Source organism: Mustela nigripes, chromosome 3 (genome assembly GCF_022355385.1).
Source record: "Mustela nigripes isolate SB6536 chromosome 3, MUSNIG.SB6536, whole genome shotgun sequence".
In the NCBI taxonomy this organism is placed as follows: domain Eukaryota; kingdom Metazoa; phylum Chordata; class Mammalia; order Carnivora; family Mustelidae; genus Mustela; species Mustela nigripes.
The window spans coordinates 13,617,705-13,639,306 of NC_081559.1; the positions used below are offsets into that span (position 1 = coordinate 13,617,705).

At 45.4% G+C, this 21,602-nt stretch overlaps 1 protein-coding gene across 1 annotated transcript in view; it reads left to right on the plus strand.

The window, feature by feature from the left end:
- The window catches only part of KIAA2012 (KIAA2012 ortholog), a 102,268-nt gene that overhangs the window by 9,810 nt on the left and 70,856 nt on the right, over positions 1–21,602 (plus strand). Inside the window, exons 3-9 of the mRNA XM_059393219.1 lie at positions 6,217–6,376; positions 8,536–8,691; positions 12,338–12,480; positions 13,580–13,763; positions 14,412–14,554; positions 17,446–17,614; positions 18,156–18,305. Coding sequence (XP_059249202.1) covers positions 6,217–6,376; positions 8,536–8,691; positions 12,338–12,480; positions 13,580–13,763; positions 14,412–14,554; positions 17,446–17,614; positions 18,156–18,305 — 1,105 coding nt within the window. The remainder of the gene's footprint in view (positions 1–6,216; positions 6,377–8,535; positions 8,692–12,337; positions 12,481–13,579; positions 13,764–14,411; positions 14,555–17,445; positions 17,615–18,155; positions 18,306–21,602) is intronic.

Sequence of the window (21,602 nt, forward strand, 5' to 3'; positions counted from 1 at the left end):
TTCTTTATATATTCTAGATATTAATCCCGTATCAGATAGATGATTTGCAAATAATTTATCCAGTTCTGTGCATTGTCTTTTCAGTCTGTTGACAGTATTCTTTTCTTTATATATTCTAGATATTAATCCCGTATCAGATAGATGATTTGCAAATAATTTATCCAGTTCTCTGCATTGTCTTTTCAGTCTGTTGACAGTATTCTTTGATGCACGAGTTTTAAATTTTTATGAAGTCCAACTTATCCATTTTTTCTTTTGTTGCCTGCTCTTCTGGTGTCATATATACAATAAATTATTTCCAAATCCAGTGTCATGAAGCTTTTCTCCTATGTTTTCTTCTTAAAAGTTTCATAATTTTAGCTCTTATACTTAGGTCTTTGATCCATTTTGAGTTAGTTTTTGTGTATGGTGTGAGGTAATGGTCCAGCTTCATTTTTTTGCATGTAGGCTATGTACTTTTATCATCCTCATTTGACAGTTTCTTAACTGAGGCACAGATGGGTCAAGTAAGTTCCCCAAAGTCACAAAGCTAGTAAATAATGGAGCGCGGAATCAAACCCAGGCCGACTGAGCTCTTACAAGAACTGAAGCTTAATTCTTGCCATTTTCAATTCTAATTGTTATTATCTTTGCTTTTACGACATGTGGCTGGTCAACACTTTGATGTTAAATGGTGTGGTCAGGAATCAAGCAACAATGGGACTATAGGAAAATTCAGACCACTTTCTGATTCTCTCTCTCTCACTCTTTTTGTTTTAAGAATCACTTATCTATTTGAGAGCAAGAGAGCATGAACAGGATGGGCAGAAGGAGAGGGAGAGAGAATCACAAGCAGACTCTGCCCTGAGCATGGACCCCAGTGCGGGGCCAATCCCACAACCCTGAGATCATGACCTGAGCAGAAACCAAGAGTCAGATGCTTCACTGACTGCATCTCCCAGGCACCCCAATTCTCTTTTTAATGGCCTGATATCCAGGAACATATATGGAAGAGAGATAGTATCGTTTGCCCAGAACTGCAGAAATTAAATCTGCAGAGAAAACGGTTGGCTGAGAGTGGTAGTGTTTACACAGAACCGATTAGAGTCAGGCTACGGGTGGAGAAGGCTTTCTAGGCACCGCTGCAAGTGGCACACATCTCTCCATTCCCATTACACCCCCACTCGTACCCCAGTGGCAGGTCCCTTGTATCTCCGCGGCTGGCTCCAGTCAGACCTGCACAGGTGCGACAACCACGGGTGGTCAGCCTCTGTGGGAAAGCTTGGCCTTTGCCAAGGCAAACTGGCTCCGGCAAGCCTGACTGCAAAACAGGAGGCAGCTGTGTTCCTCCTCAGAGAAGAACTTCTGATGGAAGCAGGCAGTTCAAGAGACAGGTGTTCAGCAGGGAAGGACAGGCATTTTGGGGATTTCGATTCAAACACGCCAGCATCTCGAGGGGTTATTAACTTGTCAGTGCCTAGAATAGTGTCTGACCTACATCAGAGGCTCAACACATCATTGTTGGATGAACATATTAGCTGTCAGGGTGTGACAGGGAAAGGCTGTAACCTCTACCCAGCAGGGGTGTGCAAGGAGCAGATTAAAGTGACTACGTCTTGGAGGAGGTAGAATTTGAGCCGAGTCTTGCGGTACAAATAAGTGGAGAGAAACCTTCCAGTCATAGGTAAGGGAAGACCTAGAGGGGAGAACCAGTGGAAGAAAGTCAGGGCAATGAGGCACGTAGGACTCTTAGCCTGGAAACGGACCTGGAGAAGTGGGGGGGGGGGGGGGGGGGGGGCTCGGGGTTTTGGCTGTTGGTCTTGGGATTTCTGGACTCCTCTCTTCACCCCTGTCAACTCCCGCACGCAAAGGCTGGCCACCGTCTGTGGTGAGATGGCGGCTGGCTGTCTGGGCTTGGCACCCTGCCACCCTGTATCTGCTGAGCAGCCTGCAGCGGCTCCTTCCATTCTCTGGAAACCCTCACTGGCCAGCACTGGGGCAGGGTGGACATGACAGCCAGTGCTCAGCGGGGGCGGTGGGGGTGGAGAAGGCACTTGGGGTCTTCTCTGCTCCTCCGCATATGGAGGCCTGGCGGGCATTGCCACATGGCTGGCCAGAGAAAGTCCCTTATTAAAGGAAGCACTCTGGTAGAGTGGGGACAACAGGCTGCGCGGTGCACAGTAATTACTCATTTCAGAAGAAACCAAAAGCTGGAATTGATTGGCAAAGCCAAGGCAGGCATGAGAAGCCAGCCTCCCGCTGTCACTTATTTCCCCGTTCCAGAAACTCCCTTCCCGGCTCCCTTCTGTCTCCTTTTATGTTTTATAGAAACTTCTGGTAGTTAGAGGTCCAGGTTAATGTTAGAGAAGGAATTGAGAGGAGGATGGGTGTAATAAAATAAATTAATTTTTAACATGTTTTCCATGTCTTAATATCATCTAACCATATTATTGGGTTTTTAATTTCAAAAAAGGAAGGCAAGAAAAAAAACACAACTAACTGTAACTTTTTGCCCAAGACTCTATTACCACTGTTATTAGAATTTTAATATATTTTCTTGCAGTTTTTCCATCGTGATTATACATGTATAAAATATACTTTTATGAGATTGTAATTGTACTTTACATTCTCTCTTGAATCTTGCTTTTTTTTCTATTTAACATATTATTCTACGCCTTGGAAATGACTGAATAGGTTTAACCCTGCCTGGTCTTGGGCCAGGCTTGGGCCTCTCTCTCGGGGCATCAGTGTGTCCAATGACATGTGAGATCTATTAAGCAACTTCACAGACATGATTTGAGAAATAACTAAGAGAAACCAGAAAACTGGAAAAAACTTTTTTTTTTTTTTATTTTATTTATTTGACAGACAGAGATCACAAATAGGTAGAGAGGCAGGCGAAGAGAGAGAGAGGAGGAAGCAGGTTCCCCGCTGAGCAGAGAGCCCGATGTGGGACTCGATCCCAGAACCCTGAGATCATGACCTGAGCTGAAGGCAGAGGCTTAACCCACTGAGCCACCCAGGCGCCCAAAACTGGAAAAAACTTAGGAGAAACTGTGGCAGGCAGAATCATGACTTCCGAAGATGTCTATGTCCTAATCCCTGGACTGTATTAGGTTAAATGGCAAAGGAAAATAAAGGTTGCAGATGGAATCAAGGTTACTAATCAGATGACCTTGAAACAAAGAGATTATTGGGGTGCCTGGGTGGCTCAGTTGGTTGAGCCTCTGACTCTTGGATTCAATTCAGGTCATGATCTCAGGGTCGGTGGGATTGAGGCCCACCTCAGGCTCTGTGTTCAGTGGGAAGTTGGCTTCCCCTTCCTTCTCCCTCTGCCCCTCCCCCTGCTCACAAGCATGCACTCCCTTTCTCTCTCTCTCAAATAAATAAATTTTAATTTAAAAAAAAAATCTTAATTTTTAGAAAAGAGTTTATCCTGGATTATCTGGGCAGGTTAATGCATCACGAGGATCCTTTAAAGTGTTAGAAGGAATTGAAAGGGAGAACCAGAGAGATAGCAGCACGAGAAGGACTTAGCCCAGTTTTGCTGGTTTTAAAGATGGACGAGGGGTTCACAAGCGAGGAATGCAGGCAGCCTCTAGGGACTGGAAAACGCCAAGAAACAGATTATCCTCTAGAGTGTCCAGAAAGAAAACAGCCCTGTCAACACCTTGATGCTAGCCCAGTGAGATCTATTTTAAACTTCTGACTTCCAGAGCTATAAGATCATAAATGTTTATTGTTTAAAGCCACTAAGTATATGGTAATTTGTCAAAGCAGCAATAGGAAACTGGGGCACCTGGTGGCTCAGTCAGTTAAGTGTCTGCCTTTGGCTCAGGTCATGATCCGAGAGTCCTGGGATCAAGCCCCACACTGTGGGGCTAAGGGGGGGGTGGTCTCTGCTCAGCGGGGAGCCTGCTTCTCCCTCTCCCACTGCCCCTTCCCCTGCGTGTGCTCTCTCTCTCTCTCTCTTTGCTCTCACTCTCACTCTCAAATAAATAAATAAAATCTTTTTTTTTTTAAAGAAAACAAAGCACCAATAGGAAACCAATACAGAGACCAAGATCAGCTTTCAAACTCCAGGCAAAATATGTCTAGATACCCCAAATTCCAGGACAAAGGACTTCCTAACTCTTCTTGGCAACTCTCTGCCCATCTAGCACGTTGCCCAGTAGAGCTGCAGAACCAGCCTGATACTGCAGAAATACCCAGGACTGGGCTCTTGTCCAGATCAACCAGTACATCATGCCGTCTGCGTAGGGACTGTAGCGTCTCAGATGAGGCTTGGTAGTGTTGCATTCAGAGAAAAGTCTGGAAGCAAAGATTTACAGGAAGGGAATGAAGCTCCAGGTCACCCAAAAAAGGCCTTTTATCTTATGGCTTCCTATTGCATGACTTAAAACCACAGTACCGAACACTTAGAAGATACTCAGGAAAGATGACCAATGTTTGTTTGATTACCAAATGAACAAATGAAGAGAGAGAGAGAACTTGAGCCACTTTGCTTCCACTGCCTTCCCTATAATTCTTTCTTCTCCATCTGTCTTATTTGACCCTTCTCCTCCAGTGCCTGGCATATTGTTTGATGCACGGTATGAATGAATAATTGAATGTATGAATGAATGGACGAATGAATGAATGAATACCTATCCTGGGTAACGGTTTCTCTCTCCCCAGCAGAGATACTCTTTTGCTCTATAGACTTTGGCTTCCCAACCCTCCTTTTAGCTGAAGAAGAATCTCCGGTGGTCTTGACTCTTCAGCTACAGCTGTAGGCTGTCCTTCTGTGGCATTTTGATATCCTGAATACATCATAATGGGGAGCAAACCACAGATTGGCTCCATAGAATAAGAACCCAAAACCCAAGGCCTTCCTCTCCACATTAAGCAGGTTCTATATTCCCATAGTATTTTTCCTTTTTTCTTTACTTTTTAAAATTTAACCATTCTTCTTTGGTAAATTCTGGCGGGATATGGCAAAGCAACCCAGGCCTGTGGTTTACTGACCTCATCAGTGATTCCCTGATGGGTGGGGAGAAACTGACCAGGAACTAGCATGAGGGAACTTTGTGGGCTATATTTTGTTTTGTGTGGTGGCTACCAAGGTGTATACAATTGTCAGATTTTATTAAACTAAACATTTTAGCTTTGTGCATGTTATGATATATAAATGATGTCTCAGTTTCTTAAAAATCTGTAGGAGAATGCAGCGCCTGGGTGGCTCAGTTGGTTCAGTGTCCAATTCTTGGTTTCAGGTCAGGATCTCAGGGTCGTGAGAATCAAGTCCTGTGTCAGGATCCACACTCAGGACCAAGTCGGCTTGGGATTCTCTCTCTCCCTCTGCCCTTCCCCCCACTCACATTCTCTCTCTCTCTCTCTTTCAAGTAAGTAAATAAATCTTTTTTAAAAATTCTGTAGGAGAAGGACTCTGAAATCACAATCTATTCAACAGTCAAGAATACCATGATTGATTGGTGATGTCCACCATAGACAAGGGGGAGGCGGACAGATGTCAGCCCAAGTCCTCGTGTTTGCGGTTCTTGTCTTTAACTGATCATCCTACGAGAGTTCTGCATCACTCGAGTAATTATAGTATTAACTCGCCCACATTAAAGGATTATAATGAGGTGAAAGTTCTTTGTAGAATATATATGCCCACCTAAGTGTAAGATGTTCTTATTCCCATTTATTTCCTGTGAGTCTTGCACAGTGGAACTGACTTAGGCTGCTGGGTTCCCAGAAAATTCTCCTGGGCTGCAATGAAAGGCAGCAGAGCCAGATATTTCCAGAGTGCCAGGCTTCCCAGTAACATGAACATAGTCTGTCTGTCCCATTATTCATACTGTAAACATTGACCGGCGATGCTGACTTGTTGAGCTGACTTTCCCACTGCCCTATAGGACCACTTTTTCGGGTTCTAAAATGATTTCCACAGCCTGAACTAAGTAATGTGTTTTCTTTGAGACTCTTATTCTATTCTGATGCTTCGTCTCAAGACGGGGTCTGGAATGTCTCATTTGTCCTTCTCCTTCCAACTGCAAATCTGCAGGGGCCTTTCAGAGCTTTGCTCTGTGGGCTCTTGGTTTATGTCTGTTGGCCGAGGCATCTGTTTCAGGGGCCTTTAGGCCCCTTCCAGGAGTCTCCCCGATTACTGATGAGGATTATGCTAACCAGAGTGTATCACTGGGAGGCTCAGGACTCCGTAGCCACGCTGTTTCCTGACTGGTGTCCCCACAGAGGGAACAGGACAGAGCCTGGCAGCCGTACCTCCATTTCCGAAGCCAACCAGAGAGCCAGGGCCAACGGCAGATGCAGCCTGGGTATTCAGCCAAGAGATACCTCCGAGGCCTCTTGCGGACATGGCCCCCTGACACCATGTACAGGCTCCAATGTGCAGGTCAGTGGGGCTATGGGAGGACATACATGCTGAGATGCCCTGCCTTGAATTCTGATGTGAGAGTATTTTCCATCAAGTCCTGAAACACTAGAATTTCAGGTCCAATTTTGTGTAAGACAGACAAAGGTGCTTCAGCTTAGGAGCCGAGAGCCTCTGTCACACCTTTTGCCTTTTGTCCTCTCCGACATTTGCAGAGGAACATACAGCCTGAAGTCTTGCCTTCTCTCTAGCTCTTCCCAGGACCTTCACAGCCCACATCCCAAGCAGAACTTTCTCGCCAACCTTCCCCACCAAGAGACTTCGGGTCCTCCAGATCAATCCCTCTCTTTTACAAGATAAGGAAAAGAAGGCTGGGGGAGAGAGAGCAAAGGAAGCTATCCTAAGTCATTCAGTCAAAAGCAGAGCTGGGACCAGAAGACAAATCCTCCCCACGGCCCCCCCAGCTCCCACATTCACCCCATCACTCCCTAGTTGCCCTTCTGAGGTGATCTCAGCTCCAGGAAGTGGGACTGTTAGGCCTCCTCCTCTTAAAGATGGCAGCTCTCCGATACCACCCACTGAGGAGATGGATGCCCTTCTGCTGAGCAGAGACCCCAAACGGACTCTGTAAAGGCTTAAAAACGAAAACAGGAAACTGTTGGGGATCCAAGTTGCCAGGTTTAGCGCATACACACAGGGACCCACACAGACATACACAGATATATAGACATAGTGCCACACGTGGCTTTCTTCCACATAGAATATATGCATGGAATATACTCTATACACAGACACATATGGACACAGAGAGTTAAACTTGCAATATTTGGTACATATTTTTGCTTTAAAAAAGTATTCATTGTTTATCTGAAATCCAATTTAAAAAAAAAATCCAACTTTAACTGGACATCCTGTATTTTATTTGGCAACCTTGTTGGGGATGAGAGGAGTGAGAAGTAGGACTTGCCAGTGCCCATTGGGTGTCTGCCATTTCTTCAGCACAAACAGACAGGACCAAAGGAAGACTGACTTGCTTCTTGCTTTATAGGTTTACCTTGGGAAGGGAGAGAAAACAGCTCTCTCCCCAGTAAGTGATGACTGAAGGAAAATGAGATGTGGGTTTGTCCAGTAATTGGTTTTACCTTCATGGTAGGCCCAGCTTTAGAGGCAGTTTCATTATTTAACACTTGTAAGAAAGAGCCCCTTAACCAAAGATATATTTATCACTGGGTGGAGCAGAGGACACAGCAGACCACGGCCCCATAGACTAGGCCCAACACTGTCAAGGACAAGAACCCCACTTCACATCAAAAAATGCCTCAGACCCCTTTTTGGAAGTCATATGGCCACAATGTGTAGTTTAAGAAAGGATTCGTGTGTATGTGCATTCTTGGGCCCCTTGCCATAATTCGTCACCGGTGTACCTCTTGACGGTGAGACCCTCTAGCTGGAGGGACAACAGCAACACTGTGGTATGAGATCACTGGCCCAGTGGCCTCCACCAGAGAGCTCACGTCTCAGAGCTCACTACCCTTGTGATGCTGGTGTATGTTCTCCGGTCCCATCTTTTCACCCCTGTGATAACTCCTTCAGACCCTTTAGGCCCACATTTTCTACAAATGCTTCTCTGACAACTCCAGCCAATATCGAGCTCCCTATTTTCTGACCTTATATCACACTGACCTTTGGGGCCACAAAGTTGAGCACAGGGAAGCTTGGTCTCTCCAACAGACTATTAGTGCCTCTAAAAAGGGGCCATGCTAGCCATCATAAGCCCCCATTAAATACTTGTAGAATGACTGAGTTGAGAATCATGGGGCCTACAGAACCAAGTAGGATACCTCCAGGAGAACCTTCAGATTCTCCTCTTGAAGCAGGAGGGATCTTCTACCCAACCCCAAAGAAGCAGCCATGCTTCTTCCACCAGGGAGACCCAGTTTCTTGGAAATGATGAAGTGGAAGAAACCCACATGTGGCACAGGACCAGAAGTACCCAAGACACTGAACAGAGAACCCTCTGTGGGTTCTATACAATTTTAATCCCTCCATCTTCTAGTTGTCTTCTTTAACGGGCAATGTCTAAAGCGAAGACTAGCGTAAGTGGGGAACCTTGTAGTCATCTCCAAGACCTCTGGACTGGCATCACTGTTTCTACCAATAACTCCCAACCTACTCTTCAGGGTACATCAAGGATTCTGTGCTGCTCCAGGACAGTCAACTTAATGTACCAAAGAATCTCAGGCCACAACAGGATCTTTCAGGTGTACCCCCAAAATACCATCTCCTGCCTGTCTTCCCTCCATTTTGGATTCAACAAGGAAAATCTTTTGAACAAGGTACATGTTGATTTTATGACCAGATCTCAAACATTTAGATTTTTAACACTTTAAAATGGAGTTACTCAAAATAAGGGAATTCTGGGTTTCATTGTCTTTAGAGTCTAGACCAGAATTATCCAACCGTACGTTCTGCAATGATGGATTATTCTATAATAGATACTGTCCAATTGGTAGCCATTAGCCATATGTGGCTATTGAGCACTTGAAATGTTGGAAGTACGACTGTGAAACTGATTTTTTTTATTTTTACTTACTTATGATTAATTTACATGTAAACAGCCACATGTGGCTATTGGGTACTGTATTAAACAGTACAGGTCTAGACTCTAGATTTTAGACTTCTTAGGCCTGTTATCCTCTAACATTCTTTAATTCTATGGTTTTGTGGCAATATCATAAGAAAAAATATCCAGGTTTTGGAGCACTGTCTGTTCTCTCTTTTACTAGATGTAAGATCTTGAGCAAGTCACTTAACCTCTTGGAGCTTCTGTTTGCTCATCTCTGTAATGAACATAATAAGACCTGCTTCATTACTGTATAGAAGATTACTGAATTGTCTGTAAGCTGTTCAGTACTATGGGGGTTTTATTTGTCAAAATTATTCTTGGGAACTTGAAGCAATAAATGATCCAAAAATTGCCATTGTTAAGGGAGATAAGAAAAGAGGACTGAGTAACATTAATGGACATAGAGTAAGACATTGGCTAGTGCCAGGGTTTTCGAGAAAAGAGAAGGGAAGAACAAGAGCCTAACATAGTATAGTTATTTTTTTCTGAAATGAAAAAAGGAATTTTCCAGAAATAATGATAGTGCCTAACCAAGTCTTGTCCTTAGAAAAGGATCTGGTCAGGATAAGTAGATTATCTGGTCTATCCAATGAATGGAGAAGAATGTGGCATGTTCTCATTAAACATTCCTGCCAAATACTTCCCTTAAGTCTTGACTCTAGAACCAGAGAATTTTGGTTATAACCTGACACACATATAGCTCATATACAGGAAATATGCTGGTCAGGCAATTGTATTCCTCTTTGTAAATTAATACCCTGGCTTATAGAGTCTCTATGTATTTTGCTAATGTGGGTCAAGATCTCTGAAACCAGTTGATTCTGGGACACTAAAAAGATCTAATTTCTGGGCCATTCTTGGCCTGGGAATGGGTGAATTTGCCCAGGTAACGCTCCCGTGTTGGGACTTTCTGTCCTTCCCCAGGTGGCACCCCATTTGACATTGCCTTATGTCCTCTCTCTTCAAAAATCCCACTGTCTCCAATTAATATCCTTGGATTTTGATGTCCTAGGGTCTATAAATACTAGACAGGGGACTGAAGTACTTTCATTTGGGGAGTAGATCAACACTGCACATCTAAGGGATCAAGTGATTTCCTTAGTTAATGCCATATGCCAAGGGCTGAAACAATCAGGAAGAAAACAGAGAGGCCATATAGAATTGTAATTAAACATGTGGCCATTAGCACCAGATCCCAAGCCATCTGACCTCTCGGGGCTTCAGTTTCCTCGTGTATAAAATGGAGATGACCACACCCACCTTTGCCTCACAGGGTTGGATGTTGGAGTTAAATGGGATAATGCCATATCTGGCACATAGTAGGCACTCAGTAAATGCTAGGTATAGACCTTCCTACCTTGTGTATTTCAGCATAATTACTAATCACAGTGCCTCATTGCTCACGATCATAAGGACCAAAAATTAATTTGCAAAGAAATAAAAAGAGCTCATTGGCTATAACTTGAACCCTGATGGATGGTTTTATTGGTTTTAATTTCATCTTCCCTTGGCCTCCCTCTTTCTTCCAGACACTTTATTTGGAAAAGTAGGAAAAGTCCCAGCTGCAAATATAAGATTTCCCCAACTATGTGATGTTGGTCATGTCACTTATGCTCCCTGGGTCCTTAGTTTGCTAATCTGCAAACTGGAAGTAATGGTATCTGCTTTCTACCCTCTCTGGGTCATTGTAAAAAAAAAAAAAAAAAAAAAAAATCACAGAAGAGGACAGAGGTAAAAAAGCTCTCCAAGACCTCTAAATTGCTACTCCATTTCACATTATTTGGGTAATCTGAATCCAAATTTTGAGACACAGAGACCAAGTTTTATGGTCTCCTTTCAACAACTGAAACTTCCAATACCTTGCTTGCACACCTGTTTCTATAAGCATAAGCACATGAGCCAGAGATGATGTTTCCTGAGAAAAATCTTGGTTTCCCTTGAATAGATTGAGTCATATATTCAATATCACCTGGGATACAGCCAAAGGGAAGAAGGCTTCTGTCTATCCCCTGCCCACGGTGCCTCCTGCCCCAACTCAGTCTACTGCAGTCGGCTGTCCGCTGAGTGAGTGGCCACTTGCCAGAGTTTCACTTCCTCTGCCCTCAGAAATGCATTTGGTTCCAGGTGAATCTGACCAGAAAGGATGGACCCGAAGTCTGGCTTGGCCCCAAAGGATCACTCTAGAATACGCAGAAAGGTCTTTAGTGCCACACCCTGTATGGTGTTGTGGTCCTCTTGGGGCAGGCCTAGTGTTTCCCTGGACCTCCCCGGATTAAGGGGTTCCCCAGGGCTCATCAGGTTTCCCTGGGCCACTAAAACCTGAGCAGACGCCTCTGAACCTGAGCCTGGTCTACCTCTGCTCCACCCACATTCTTGGCTTTGGCTCAGACCCCCAAACAGTCAGGAGCCAATGGGCAAAGGAAGGAGAACTGGAGGGAAGGAGCAGCCTCGCAAGTGGGCATCTGGCTTTGGACCCATGACACCAAGGAAGGGAATGACGCAGGGGATGACGAGGGTTGGGGAGTATAGACAGAAGGTGAGGCTGGCTGGGAGCCTCCATAAGTCTGGAGTTCCAACATATACAGGGCCCCTGAACGGCTTCCAGAAACCCCTGGTTGAAAGACAGTCCCATATTGTTCCCCAGAACAGCGTGCTGAGAGAGAAGGTGTTGCTAAAGCAGCGCCAAACAAGGAAGGTTTGCCAGATCGTTTCAGCAATAAATCTACCTTGAGTACGTGATGAAAATAGCTGCGGGACCCTTTACCCCACCGATGAAAGATTTGTGAACTCGGCTGGAGTCATCTGTTGACTCAGATCCTTCCTGAGCGTTGCACAGACAGGGTGAGTTCAGAGAGCGAAGCAGCCGTCCATCACAGCACATTCCGCAAGTAAACAACCAGCAGACAGCCCAGGAAATCAAGTGCTTCCGCCTGAGCATCTCAGTGACGACAGAGCAGGGATGCGGGTCTGTCCTCCACGATCACACCACTGTTACCCTCTTGTCTTTCCGTCTGCAAAGGGCCATCACGTTCATTATTCTGTACGAGCTCCAGACAACTCTGTGAGGCGGCAAGGGCAACGAATCAGTATCCCCATTTTACAGATGAGGAAACTGAGTCCAAGAAATGAAGACTCAGTCCCAAGCCTCCTGATTCCTAGTGCAGTTCTGTTCTGTAGACCCGACTACCACTTCCGTGAAGGCACTAGCGGAAATACAGGAAAAAGGAGGGAAGAGAAACAAGGGAGTTGATCAACACTTTTGCTCAGAAGAGCAAGTAGGGAGGCAGCTTGGAAGCGGCTAATAGCATCAGCCTATCTCTGGGTTGACAAGGCTGACCCACTGTTCCCCTTTGCAGGGCAGCAGGGCCTGGCTGAAGGGGAAGCTGGGGCTAGTGGACGTGTGGACCAGGGCTCCAGAGCCAAGAGCGACGGCAGTCAGGGGATTCACTTGCCGCAACTCAGGAAGCAGCCATGGCAGGAAGCTGAAACCCAGGCAGAGGTACCATTTCTGGTGGGCTCCCCTCTGTCATGGTTCTTGACTTCAGAGGGGATACGCCCTCCCTTCACTGTTTCTTGGGGTTCCTCCAGAGAAGGGAAGAGGACTTCGAGCCTATGGACCACTGTTTCCCAAAGTGTCACGTGTGGAACCCTGCCAGCGTCTCAATGAGAAAAAAAGAAGTTCATAGCCAAATACATTTAGGAAATGCTACATACCATGTTCTCCTCCCAGAGGGTCACAGGGCACACTTAAATACGGGCCATTTGGGGGAAGTTCTATAGGTAAAGTAGCTGGTTTTACCTGAACTCATGGGTTTCCAAACTTATTTAACCATAGGGTCCCCCTCCACTCTTTACCCCATCTAGGCAGCTGTCGTCTTCTCTAGGGAAAAGAGCTCATGGCCTTCGAATTGGAAAAGGTTTGGTTTGGGTCTTACCTCTGACAAGTCATGGTGAATGTGATAAAGAAACTTAAAAGGAGCCTGAATGACCTCCTTTGCAAAATGGAGCTGTTACCATACAGACTCGTTAGGCCACTCTGAGGATTAAATACATTAGGATATAAATGTGCTTTCTTAACTCTAAGGCCTGTGTGTGTGTGTCAGAATGTGTGTGTGTGTGTGTGTGTGTGTGTGTGTGTGTGTACAAGATGACAGTGGTTCTGAGCAACAGAGACAACACATGCTCCTATCTTTAAGCTCATTCGACTGACGAGAAAGTCACATGCCACTGGGAGCTGGAAAGGGGAGAAGGGAGCTGCCACACGGAGAAGGGCAGAGGGAGAGACATTTTACAATGCATAAAGACAAGGACATAGAGCTTCGTTTGATTTTTAAATTTTCCTGCAGGAAAGCACTATATGAAAAAAAAGAAAGAAAACTCTATGTCAGGCATGGTTAAAGGTCATTCTTGCTCTCATGATAATACAATGTTTTATTATAACAGATAGCATTGGAGAACATATTGTTACAACTGTTTTTCTTCCTAAACTGCAAAAGAAATTTCTTCCTTGCCGCTGAGAGTCTAGCCACAAGGTCTGACTGAACTGGTCTGTTTCTTCAGAGAGCCTGTTTATAGGATGTGTATCTGTCGTTCCCCAGGACACATCAATAGAGAATCACTACCGTATACACACTTCAAAGGAGAGCCACAGTGAAAACATACAGCAAACCTCCCGAAGGGCCTTTGGGCATGCCCACATCGGCCATTCTTGGCTCCTGAGTGACAAATCTCAGATTACGTTCTATGGAGGGGCCTTTCCCAACAGAAAGGCAGATCTCAACGGTAAGAAGCTAAATGTGTTGCTGGTTAATCTCGGTAACCCTAATCATGCAGAGTTCTTCTGAGAACACTGAGGCACACCCAGTGTCACTGCCTCGGGCCTCTCCTCTTCGAAAGTAACAGCCCGAGTCCGGCAGAAGGCGGCAACAACACTGCCAGCCTCCACCCTGCCTAGGACTCAAGCGCACACATTCTGCCCTCAGACTGCCGGGGTGTAAATTAATCCCACTTTCCAGCTGTGATCTTGAGCACATTATTTGGTCTTGCCCAGGCTCAGTTTCCTCATCTAATACCTTCCTAAGACTATTTTGGGGATTAGGTGAGTTACTGGAGAGAAAATAGTTTGTATCATTCTTTTCCTATACTTAGCACTGAATACAGTTATCATTCTTTTCCTATACTTAGCACTGAATACGTGTTAACTGTTAATACTAGCATTATAATTCTCTCCAGCACCTGACGTGCCAGCAAGAACCCAACCCAGGTGATGAGACTAGGACTCCCTGAACCTGCCTCAGCTAAAGCCATGGCTCTCTCAGTGCCTGTTCTTGCCTCTATTCCTGGTAACCCAAAAGTGACAAAAGTTGAAGGTCAACTGTCCATTCTCATACCTGCAACTCATACGTTCTCATTCCCATCCTGTTTCTACAGACAGACAAGGGAATATAAAATTCCATAAGGGCCGAAGCAGCCACTTGTTCCCGGAGCCTCCTGCTGAAAGATGCCTTTTCCCTCCTCTAGCACCTGCTACCGGCTCAGAGAAAAACACAGCTGGGGAAGCGAAGAAGAAAAAGGTTGTATGTGTGCGTGTGCACGTGCGCATGCGTGTTTGCCCTTCAAAGATTAATCCCAATCCGGGAACGAGGCAACTCAAAGGGATGTCTCAAACAGAGAACTGGCCTTACTCGCTCTTGAGCTCACCATGTGGAGCTGAAATAAAACGGTTATAATTTACTAAATGTTGAAAATAGTGAAGTACAAGGAGTTTCAACTGCAACTGCCCCCCCCCACCCCGCGCCCCTAGTTCTACCTTATGATATTACCACACTCTGGTGGCAACAGGGTCCTTTGTGCTATGAGGGGGCTGGGGCTTATTTGTAAATATGTAAGAACAGAATTTGAGCTTGCAAGCCATTGACCCACTTCAAACTCGAAATGCTGGTGATCTTAATCCAGCAATGGTTTTGCTTAATTGAGAATCTGTCACCTTTGAAAATGTACAGTAAATCTGGCAGCTTTACCAGCCAAAAGTCAAGTATACCTTCTCCCCTCAGGAATATTCCTAGCTGTCTCTGGCCTTGTCCTGCTTTGCAATTCTGTGCAGGTCTTCGGTGGTTTGAAGGTACCTGTGCTGAGCAGGAGCAGTGGGGCTCTGGAATGTTCTGTCCCATAGCAGCTGCGTGAACTCAAGCCAGTCACTCACCCCTCTGAGCTTCACTGACCTCATCTGTGCACACAGATAGTAATGCCCACCTCAGGCTGATGGAGGGATCACACGAGATAATGCATTCCCGTGAAAGTATCTCGTCTTGGAATGGGAACAAGAGCGATGTTGGTTCACTGTGGGGACTCAGCCTCCGAAATGGCGTTGGAGGAGCCATGGGCAACTCCAGGTGCTCCTGACGCCAATGAGGGAGGTTCTTTTCAACCTGCTCAGAATTTTCTCAGATTTCCTGTGTCTAACCTGATCAAAACCTTCCCACCCACATCAGAAGGGCCTCTGTCTTCTGAGGTTCCTTAGGGACGCAAACAGTAGGCCTGATCTGCCCAAGTCACTGCTGTCTTGAGGAAAGCTCTTGATCCCATACCCCAGGTCAGCCCAGATCCAAGCCAGGCAGAGAGAACAGGAGTCTTTCCTTCAACCCATATATATGTGTTGGCAGAGGAAGGCAATATTTTCTACTATATCAAAACTCTATAAAGTTTTAGTTAGAATAAAGAAATTAAGGATTGGTTTGTCATCATACCTCATACAAATCATATGGGTTTCCACCTGGATTTCTCAATGCAATCCTTGTCAAACAACATGCACAGGGTCAGTATTCGGGAAAGGGCAGCTGGTGGGCAGCTGGCACTGGGCAATGAAGGTCTCCAGGAACATAAAGATCCTATGTGCAGGTATTTGATTAAATCGTTTTCTTAATGTCTGTTTTTAAAAGATTTTATTTATTTGACAGACAAAGGAGGCAGAGAGAGAGAGAGGAGGAAGCAGGCTCCCTGCAGAGCAGAGACCCCTTTGTGGGGCTTGATCCCAGGACTCTGGGATCATGACCTGAGCCAAAGACAGAGGCTTTAATCCACTGAGCCACCTAGGCATCCCTCTTAATGTCTTGAAATCATAAATATCACCCTGCATATACTTGGGTGAATTTCCTTCCTCATTCAACTCTAAACATGGATGATGCTTACATGTGTTTCTGATCATTTTTTTTCTCTTTGAACACTAAAAAAAAAAAAAATTTGAGAAACATTTTTATTTTTCCTTCTGTGAAATTGAACTCCTTGAAACCCAGCACACATGTACATTTCACAGAGCCAAGTTCATATGTTAAAAGCTGCAAACTAAAAGACATTTCCAGCAACTTCTGCTTTTTAAAGATTTATTTATTTTATTTGCGAGAGAGAGGTGGGGAGCGGCAGAGGCAGATCGAGAGAGAAACCCAAGCAGACTCTTGTGCTGAGCACAGAGCCCGACACAGCGCTCGATCTCAAGACCCTAGTTAATAATCTGAGCCAAAACGAAGAGATAGACCCTCAGATGACTTTTAACATGCCCTTCAGCAACTTTTGAACAAATGGAAAGAGAAGGCTCTAAGTACTACCCCAATGTCTCTCTCCCTCTCTCTGTCTCCCTTTCTCTCTGGACGCACACACACACGCACTCGCACACACACGTATTAGGGTTTTTTTGGACACCAAAAAAACTGGGCTAAAGTTGTTGCTGCCTTTGTTACAGGGTGATTCATTTTCAGCTCTGTTCATACTGCAGAAACATAGGGACGCCTAGATACCCTGCAAGTGGCAAGACTGGGCATTAAACCTAATAAGAGGAGAGTCTACCCTCAAAGAAATAGAGGCAAAATTCTAATTCCAAACACCATTGTAACTGTATGTAATTCATTTACTACTCACGGCATGATGGAAGTATGATTACTTCCATTTTACAGAAAACGAATTTGAGGCTTAGAGAGTTTACATAAAGTAAGCAAGCACAAATGCATATTCCTGCTTTCTGCCCTTTCTAGCCTAAAAGGTGGCAGAATGTTCTTCTGCTTTTTCCCCTTAGCAACATACATAGAGGTTCTTCCCTCTCTGTACATAGAAACCTCAGCTGTATCATTCCATCCCAGCTTAATTTCCCCAGCTACGAGACAAAGAAAGACTAGAGTTTGTCTTGAAGGCTGGTGAATTTATCACTTTATATTTCTCAGGGGAGTAAGGCTGGATTAAGGGAGGGGCATTGCCAGGTTCCCAAAGAGCAGAGCGACAGGGCTTTGATCAGACACCTAGCCGCCGCCGCGTCGGCTGGCTCCACTTCTCCACCATGGGTACCAAGGCTACATCACCCCCCGCAGCACCTGGCACCAGACTTACAAGAAGATGCGGTGTCATTTGTCCTCTGCAAACAACAGTTTTTAAATACCTGCCGTGATGGGTTTGGTTTTGTTTTACAATTTTTCTCCAGGTGTCAAAGGCGCTGACGTTACCCCCTCTCCCAGCGGAACAGCCCAGAGTCCTGGACTCCCTGAGGAGTCCACTTAAAGCCAGTGAAGCTCCAGCAGAGCTCTTCATCCTCCCTGTGGAGATTCATTTCCACACCCAACACCCCCCAAAAGAAAAACCACACCAAAGAGGTAGGTCCCCAGTGTTTGCGTGTTCCTCGTGGAACACAGGCAGGTCAGTAAACACTGGGATGGGGGGGGGTCTCCCTAATGTAACCATTTCCTAAATCATAGGTGACCCTCTCCAGGGTCATCCCCTTCAGAGCATGTTTTTTAAAGGAAGAAAAAGAACAAATGTCTTCTGGTCATATTTGTGTGTCCCCATATGGTAGGTAGTAAAGACAGCCTCGGGCAGTTTCATGCTAACCTCTTACCTGTTAGCTGGACTCCAAAGGATATGCCCCTTACAAGCTCTTGTGAAAGTACCAGAATTGCCTCTCATGGGCCAGGCGTGGCTTGTATGCCCAACCTGGACCCAATCACCACAGCTCAGACAGTGAGGAGTGCCCATGTGCCAGGCTTCAGTCGCATGCCTACCCCCAGAGTCAGGGAGTAGACACAGATCCACCCAGACCACATATGGGAGCAGAGGGGGAGAGACGGGCCTCCAGAAGAAGAGACGGCTGGCCAAAACCACAGACATCTCCAAAACTTGGCTTTCTCTGTCTCCTAGGTGCTCCACACCCTGAGGCAGGACCAGAAACAGAAGAAAAGTCCAGGCCTTTCTGGAAACCTTCCCTGAAGCATGCATCCCTAGGAAAGCCAAGGGAGTTAACCGTGCATCTCCCAGCGGGCACAGGCAGGGACATGCTCTCACGTCAAGGTAGCTCTCCATTCCCTCCAGCACCCCACAGGACTCTCACCCCAAAGGGAAGCAAGACAAGACACACGAGAGTCCTCAGCCGTGCAAAAGGAGGCTGGAAGGGAGGCTAGTTCCTCCCTTGCCTCTTGAAGATGACTTAATTCAGGCGGCTCCTGCCTTTTAACCCAAGTGCTACAATGAAACCACTTTAGCGTCTAGTTCATGCAACTTACTCAGTGAATCACCCCTTACTAATGGTTTCTGGCTGTAGACCTAAAACAGCACCCAGCTCACTGAACATTTCTGCATACTTTATAGTTTATCCTACGTTTTTAACCAATGACATTTCATTTCTAATCAATTTAGGAATACATACTTATTCATTAAAAGTCTTAATATCAATGAAAGACTTCATTCCGGTTTTTCAAAACATCATATAGACATGTGAAACCATACACACGAGTGTATCTAAGCGTGTTTTTTATGTGTTGATAGGTTGGAAATAAGGGGTCAGATTCTGGAAAGCCCCTCGCTTTCAGAAAACTGGACCTCCTTTCCAAAGGGCAAAATGACTATATGACAAACGCTAAGTGATCTCTGACCAGTGGTAATTAGGTCATGATCCAGGGGTCCTGCGATGGAGCCCCACATGGGGCTCCCGGCTCAGTAGGGAGCCTGCTTCTCCCTCTCCCTCTGCTGGGCCACCCTCTGCCCCACTTGTGGTCCCTCGCTATCTCTCAAATAAATGGATAAAATCCTTTAAAAAAAAAAATTGACAGTTAATTTGTCTGAGGTCACCCAACGGCAAGTGACCTCGCTGGGGCTGGAGCTCGGGCCCTCTGCCTCCGTCCTCCTGCTCACTACACTCTACCATCTTCCAGAATAAACAAAACAATGAGCCCGGGTCAGGAAGTTCTTGAGATGTTTCAGTTTTGAGAGCTTCCTTTGATAACTGGGACGGGGGCTTGTTTACTCTATCTCTTAAGTGAGAGTTAATCATCCTAAAGACACTGAAGTTTCCTTTAAAAAAAAACAAAAACAAATATGAGCAAGGGTCACTCTGTGCGAACAGGTAGGAAAGGAACTTGCCATCTGTGCACCACGACGGCCAGTGCACGGTCTCAGCCACTGGAATCAATGGCAACACCAGGGGGTTTCATCTTTGGTGTCCTCACTTCGCACGGCTCTCCGCCTGTTTTGAGTGGCCATGTCCACCAAGGAGCTAGCACTTGTCCATCCTCTGCCACCCTGCCAAGGGGAAGCTTCTCTAAGAAATCCGTGATACCTCGGTGTTAGCTAGTTCAGTATGTGACCAAACCGAATCAGAGAAGCCTCAAGAAGAGTCTAAAGAGGCAAGATTTGCATGGGAGTCTTTCTTACAAAGACTCCGGGGGCAGGCCTGCTGGGTGACCGTCAGTTAAGCGTGTAACTCTTGGTTTTGGCTCAGGTCATGATCTCAGGGTCCTAAGATACAGCCCCATGTCGGGCTCCCCCCCACCCCCCGCCCAAGCACGGAGTTTGCTTGATCTGTTCTCTCCCTCTTCCCCTCGCCTTCCTCTCCACCTAAAATAAATAAATACACCTTTTTTTTTTTAAGGTTTTATTTACTTAAGAGAGAGAGAGGATATGAGAGAGAGAGATCACAATCAAAGGGGAGAAGCAGGCTCCCCGCTGAGCAAGGAGCCCAACATGGGGCTCGATCCTAGGACCGCAGAATCATGACCAGTGCCAAAGGCAGATGCTTAACCAACTGAGCCTCCAGGTGCTCCAATAAATAAATCTTTAAAAGAAAGAAAGAAAGAAAGAGAGAGAGAAAGAAAGAAAGAAAGGAAGAAAGAAAAAGAAAAAGACTCCTGGGATAAGGGTGTCTAAAGCTACCAAGCAGGGACTATCCCTTTGCCAGAGGCTGTATGTAGCCATTTACATGCTTAGCCCTGGATTATCGCACCTTTAATATCATAAAAATAAAACCCGATTTTAGATATGCACATACGCCAGACATATTTTATTGCCAAACCCTTGAGATTAAATTGCAGACTTTGTATATTTCTTCTCTTATCATCACGTATCTCCTAAGAGCACTGATTTTCTCCCTCATAATCACAATGTAATTACCACACTCAAGAAACTTTATTATTTAATATATAGTCCATATTCCAATTTTCATAATTATACCAATAATGTTCCTTGTGGTTCCTCCCCCCTTCCCCCCCAGTCAATCCAGGATTCTACTCAAGATCATGTATTGTATTTAACTGTCCCATGTCCTTAGAACCTTGTTTTTCATAACATGAGCATTTTTGAAGACAGTAGGCCAGCTGCTTTTCAGAATGAGGCTCGATTTTGATTTGTCTGTTTCCTTGTGATTAGATTTGGATCCAACATTTTGGGCAAGAACAGTATGTAGGTCATGATACAGCTTTCTCGGCATATCACATCAAGAGACAGGAAGTATGCCTTCATATTTATTCCATTTGTTATCATTTGTTTCATTACAGGGGATGTTAAAATTCATTATTTAGTTAAAGGTGGTGTCTACTAGATTCCTCCATTGTAAAGATACCTTTTCCCTTTGCAGTAAATAAGTGGCCCATGATACTTTGAAATTATGTGTGAAGCCAGCTTTTAAACACAACAGCAACACTGTGTTGAATAGGAAATAAACACCACTCCCTCTGAGATGAAGACATGGTCTCAATCACTTAGATTACTGGGCTTCACCCTTCCTGGAGTAGTCCCTACTGATTTTGAAAAAGAACCGGAGAAAGAACAGAAGTAGAGGGCACGGTGTGCTTTGTGCATTTTCGTCAATCCCATTACCCTCTAGCTAGCATCTGGAAGGTGCTACTTTGTACTTTACGACCTTGAGGAGTCATGTGATCATCGACTCTGCTTAGAAAAATTGCTTTGTGGTTGGATCTGTAGCCAACAACCCCATAAGCTCAAAAGCTGGAGTCTTTTTTGTTTGAGCCTTTGTTTGGGGGGCTAGAAGGATCCCACGGCCTCTGTAGCCTTTTTTCTCTCTCTCAGGAGCCCATCGACAAGACGACAACCACCACCACCACCACTCCAGTCCTCCCAGTTACTGGAAGGTCCCAACTGAAGGACCCTTGTTCCAGCCACCTTGGCCTCCATTGGTGGTAGAAAGGAGTCACTTGGCCTCTACTCCTCAGCGGGGCTAGAAAAGAGGGACAAACTTAGGAATGAGTGAAATAGACCAGCCTAAGCACAAGGAGCACAAGAAGGAAAGAAAGAAAAAGGTTCTTTCTCCTTCTTGCTGATTCAGAGTTCTCTCTCACTTGTGTTTTTTCTCCTTTT